At 36.8% G+C, this 5,656-nt stretch overlaps 1 protein-coding gene across 1 annotated transcript; it reads left to right on the top strand.

The window, feature by feature from the left end:
- Nucleotides 1-355: 355 nt before the first annotated feature.
- Nucleotides 356-1,876, top strand: LOC149174867 (protein EXORDIUM-like 2). Its single transcript, XM_089422703.1, has one exon. The coding sequence runs from the start codon at nucleotides 618-620 to the stop codon at nucleotides 1,617-1,619; it is 1,002 nt and encodes a 333-aa protein (XP_089278829.1). The 5' UTR covers nucleotides 356-617; the 3' UTR covers nucleotides 1,620-1,876.
- The last annotated feature ends 3,780 nt before the right edge of the window (nucleotides 1,877-5,656 follow it).

The raw sequence follows: 5,656 nt of genomic DNA, 5'->3' as shown, positions 1-5,656 counted from the left end.
ATTTAAAAAGACGCGATCCAGCAACTAAGACGCGTTAGGTCACGCAGCGCCACATAAGAGCTGAGCAGCAGTTAGCTTGGTTTCTTTCTTTCTTGAATCTCAGCAGTACTGACTGGAACAAAACCCCACCACGAATGATGGGACCTACTCTCTTTACTGGCATCCATGGTTCTTTCACTTTCTGCAATTCCTGAGGCACCTAGCACCAATTTAAGTATATTCTTCACTTTTTAAAAGCTTTCAGTCTATGTCATGAACGCAATTTCTACAGAAAAGCGTCCGTGGCCAGTGCAGGAACACAAATGAAAATCCTGGTCAATCTTAAATGTGTATAATATCCGTGTTTCTCTATTTTACATGCAATTGCCTGAACAAGTTGCAATGCATGCTCCACCTATTGGCGGCCACTGTAGTGGAAACCCGCCCGCTACCATCCCCTCTACTTCTATTTAAGAGCGTCGATGGCCTTCCACTTTCCATGGAGTCGCTCTTCTACGATTACAATTATCTCCTTCGTTGGTACAGCTGTGTTGCCTTGATATCATTCCTCTTCTTCTTTCTGGAATCTGTACTAACAGAAGTCTAGAGATAGTCCAATTTCTCTTTCTGTATTACTGATGGAAAGTTATTTAGAGTCAGTCATGAAGGCATCCATTTTGTTAGCCGTCCTCATAACTTTCGCTGTACCAGCTCTTTCTCTACACCCTCCTGCATCCAATAGCCCTGGCAGAAAATTGTCAGCCTTAGTCCCGTCAACACCTCTGGTTCTGCAATATCACAAGGGACCCCTTCTCACAGGACCTGGTAGCATCAACGTCTATATTCTCTGGTATGGCAACTTCAGTCACTCCCAGAAAGCCACGGTTTCTGATTTCTTCGCTTCCGTTGGAGCAAAGATTCCAGCCCAACCATCGGCGAGCAGTTGGTGGGCAATCACGCAACAGTATAAAGACTCGGCTAAACGAAGCGTTTCACCGGTTGTTAGGGTCGGAGGCCAAACCTCCGATGCCTTGGGCTCCCGTGGAAAAAACCTAATGAGACGCGACATGGCAGTTCTAGTAAGGGGGGCGTTGGCCGCGAAATTATTTCCTACTGACCCCAAGGGAATTTACATTGTTCTCACTGCAGCGGATGTTTACGTGGAGAGATTCTGCATGGACTCGTGCGGTTTCCATGATTCAATTCCTGCTACTAATTCTAAATCCGCTTCGAAGATCTTGTTGGCGTGGGTGGGTGACTCTGGTGTTCAGTGTCCCGGGCTCTGCGCGTGGCCTTTTGCAGCCCCACTCTACGGGCCTCCGACTCTGCCTCTTATTCCGCCAAACGGAGACGTGGGTGTTGATGGGATGATAATAAACATAGCGACAATTTTGGCAGGGGCGGCCACGAATCCCTTCGACACGGGGTACTATCAAGGAGATGCTCTGGCTCCCCTGGAGGCAGTGACCGCCTGCGCTGGCATCTTCGGGAAGGGCGCATACTCTGGGTATCCCGGGGAGTTGTTGGTCGATAAGAGGAGCAATGCAAGCTACAACGCATACGGAATCAACAACCGGAAATTTCTTCTCCCAGGCATGTGGGAGCCAACCAAATTTTCATGCGTCACAACTCTTTCTTGATTATCAAAGAGATACCATGTCCTTCTATGTGAAGAATCAACAAGAACGCCATACGAATGCCTGTAACAATAGATAGTGAGACGTATACATAACGAAGCGTTAATAATCGCTAGTGTTTGGTGTGTGGATTATGACTAGTTATTTGCAATAAAGTCTAGGTTTTGTTTCAGCATTTGCAAGCCTGCTGGATGGGATTGTAACAGACTCTTTCATTCTTACTGTTAAATACTAATTAAGCTATTGTCTCTCTGTCAGAAGGTGAAAGAATGGTATGTGTTTAAAGTTGGTTATCAATGAAACTTGGTATAATGGATATGGATGTGATTATCCCAGGTCCTATAATGACCCAAAAAGACGGGTAGTTACACCCATATATTGGGCTAGCAGTTCGTTCAGGAGGGATGACCTGGTTAGGGCAGGATGGTTATCGTGCTTTTCGATTTTACTTTTATACAACGATGGCGTCTTTGTTACGTTAGGGTTGATGTTAGGTTTTGAAATATTTTGGATATCCAAAGTGCGTGAAATATTAATTGTTTGATTTTAATTGGAAAAGTTGGATTTTTAAAATATTCCAACCTTTCTTCGTACTTTGCATGTTGTCGGATAAAGTATCAGCTGTTTGTTTTACTATTTTTTATTTAGGTTTATGTTTTTTAGGGTTGTAATTTTTTTTTGAAAGATTGTCATTTTGTTAATCGATATAAATGTTTCCATTCTAAAATATGAATTTGGATGAAATTTAATAAAATTAATGTTCATAATTAATCAATTTTATTATTATTATTTTATTTTATTTTAAGTTTTCAATGTTTATTATTTTATTTTAATTATTTTAATAATATATATGTATTGTTGTAAAAAATAATAATGAAATTAAAAAAAGTAAAATTAATAATTACAAAAAGTAAAATTAGTGTAGATTCATCTTAATTCTGGATCTATTAAGTTTTTAGAGGGTTCAAAAATGTTTGCATTTCAAGAGATTCGATCCCGTTGGCAAAACCAATGGTTGTCAAAACTTGGAGCCTAAAAACCATCAATAGTGAATTATTTCTATACAATTTTACCTAAACTTTAAACAAGGAGAAAACCCATTAGATCTAGAATTAAGATGGATCTAGGGTGGTTTAAATTATATATACAATACCATTGGCAAAACCAACCGTTGTCAAAACCTGGAGCCCAAAAGTGAATTATCTATACGAGCTCAAGTTTACCTAAACTTTAAAAAATGAGAAAACTCATCATAACTCAATTGTGAAACCAAGAGTGGGGACAATGATCACTAGTTGTTATTTGCAAATGCAGATTGACTCATCATTATTATTGAAGGAAAACCTATTGGTGGTCCATAAAGGGGCGGATTCAAGGAAAACCACGCCTCTTGTAATTAACTATTGGTGGTCCATAAGGGGGTGGGATTTCACTCCTTCCACATGCCTCTAATCTTGGTCGTTAACATGTTTCCTTAACATGCTTGCTTCGTTAAGTCTGAGGAAGACAATCTCTTGGCCAAGAAGACACATTTTTAGGGCATACTCAAAAGTCACTCAATTTTACCTGAAGTGTGATTTTTAACTTTAACAAGCTTAGAAGCTTGTACTAATAAGCTAGCGCAGATCTATTTGAACCCCGGATCTAAGTGCTTAGAGGGATCAAATCTGGTGCAAACCTCTTTTTTAATTCCAAAACTTGAGGAAAAGTTTGCACCTCGAGAGATTTGATCCCTCTTAGATAGATTTGGGGTTAATATGGATCTAGGATGGTTATGTAATAATATATAATATCTATATTTGTATCTATGTATCTCTTTCTTATTCCCTCTCTCTATCTCACCCCAAGCATAGATACTCTCTCTCCATATCTATCTCTCTCCCCTCCCTCTTCCTCTAGCACTCTCTCTCTCTTCCCCTTATCTCTCCTCTCTCCTCATTCTCTCTCCTTATTTCCCTTGTCACTCCTCTTTCTCCACCTTTCTCCCTCTATGTCTTTCTTCTTCCCTCCCTCTCTCTCCCCCTCCAACTCCATCTCCTTCTCTCTCTTGGGTCATCTCTTTCTTCCTTCCTCTCTCTCCCTTTCTCTCCCACCTCCCTCTATCTCTTTGCCCCCATCACTCTTTTTCTCTCTCTTCCCTCCAACTCTGTCACTATCACGCTCCCTCTCTCCTCTCTCTCCCCTCCATCACTCTCTCTCGTCTCCTCTTCTCTTTCTTTAAGCCTCTTCTCTCTCCACTACTCTCTCTCTGTGTCTTTCATCTTTCCTCACTCTCTTTCCCCTTCCAACTCCATATCTCTCTTTCCCTCTCTCATTCTCTCTCTCTTTCTTCCTCCCTCTCCCTCTCTCCCCCCCCTCCCCCCTCCATCTCTCTCTCTCCCCCCCCCCCCCCTCCATCTCTCTCCCCCCCCCCCCCCTCCATCTCTCTCATAAATTTGATTTGTAAATAAAAAAAAAACATTAAAAAAAAAAAAAAAACATATGGTTGTAAAATATTAAACCTATATTTTGGATCAAGCATGTCAAAGAAAATACAATAATGAAAAACTTAAAAGAAACATGCACTATCTTTCCTCTCTTATTGTTAGTCACTTTGCTCTCTCTCATCCATGGGATCCTTAGTTAAGATGGACCTATGCTAGTTCTTAATGATATTATTTATATTATATAAATTTCACATTTTTATATATATAAGTATTTTCATTTTTTATTTTATTAAGACTTTGATTTAAGGTTTAGATATATCTCAAAAGTAACTATAACATTTTACCTCTTAGATTTAATTAAAAATATGTTATAAAAATAAATTAAATTAAAATATTTATAAAATATTTTGATTGTGAAATAAGTTATGTCTTTTTGGGCAGTGGTATTGATAAGTCATGGTATTGGTCCATGGTATTCTAACAAATCCTATTTACAAGTTAATAATATTCATGGTAAAGTGGGGATGAATATCCATGGTTAAGAATATTGTTATATTGTTGTAAAATATTTTGATTGTGGAATAAGTTATGATTTTTGGGCATGTGGTATTGATAAGCCATGGTATTGCCACATGTATTGTAACAAATCCTATTTACAAGTTAATAATATTCATGATAAAGTGTGGTGAATCTCCATGGTTAAGAATCTTGTCATATTGTTATAAAATATTTTGATTGCAAAATAAGTTATGGTTTTTGGGCACGTGGTATTGATAAGACATGGTATTGCAACAAATCCTATTCACAAGTTAATAGCAAAATCAAAATATAATAAATTTAATTTTATTATTTTTATTACTTTAACTTTTAACTTTTTGTTATTTTTATTACTTTAACTTTTTGTAATTTTTATTACTTTAACTTTTTATTATTAATTGACCCAACATTTAAATGTTTAACTTTTTATTTATTACCTTTAACTTTCTGTTTATTACTTTTAGCTGTTTATTATTAATTGAGCCAACATTTAAATGTTTATATATGTTTATATTGGATTTATATTACTTTTAATTTTATTTATTACTTTTAATTTTTTTGCTTATAACTATTAATTTTTTATTATTAATTCACCCAACATTTAAATGTGTACACTCGTCTATGATATCACTTTTAACTTTTTATTATTTTTTAATTGGGTGGACATTTAAAACACCTATCCTATATTGGGTTGTAGAGTGTCTCTTTAATTCAACCAACATTTAAATGTTTACACGCATCCATGATATCACTTTTAACTTTTTATTATTTTTTAATTGGGTGGATGTGATGACCCTGTAAATGTAATTATTTAAAAGTTTACTGTGGTAAAAACTAAATGACATTGAGAACTTATTTTCTTTTAAAAGAGTAATTTGTTAATTTAAATTATGCATTAAAGTAATGTTTAAAGAATTACTCAAAAGAGCATTGAGTTTCCCAAAAGGGAAAGCAGTTAATGGAACTGAAAATAACCACCTCCCTTAACTGGAAGGATTTCCAGGAAAAAGGAAATGGGTGGAGTTTTTCTCTCTGTGCTGTAGAGACAGACAGAGGAGGAAAAGGGGAAAAACCTTG

This window comes from Pinus tabuliformis, chromosome 4_1 (assembly GCF_031772625.1).
Source record: "Pinus tabuliformis cultivar Carrire ecotype Pingquan chromosome 4_1, CPIR1, whole genome shotgun sequence".
Classification (NCBI taxonomy): domain Eukaryota; kingdom Viridiplantae; phylum Streptophyta; class Pinopsida; order Pinales; family Pinaceae; genus Pinus; species Pinus tabuliformis.
Note: the sequence above shows the minus strand (reverse complement) of the source record. Positions and strands in the feature narration are given on the sequence as shown.

What these genes read in the sequence shown, in the direction of transcription:
- LOC149174867 (XM_089422703.1), top strand. Translation starts at nt 618, where the DNA reads ATGGAAAGTTATTTAGAGTCAGTCATGAAGGCATCCATTTTGTTAGCC.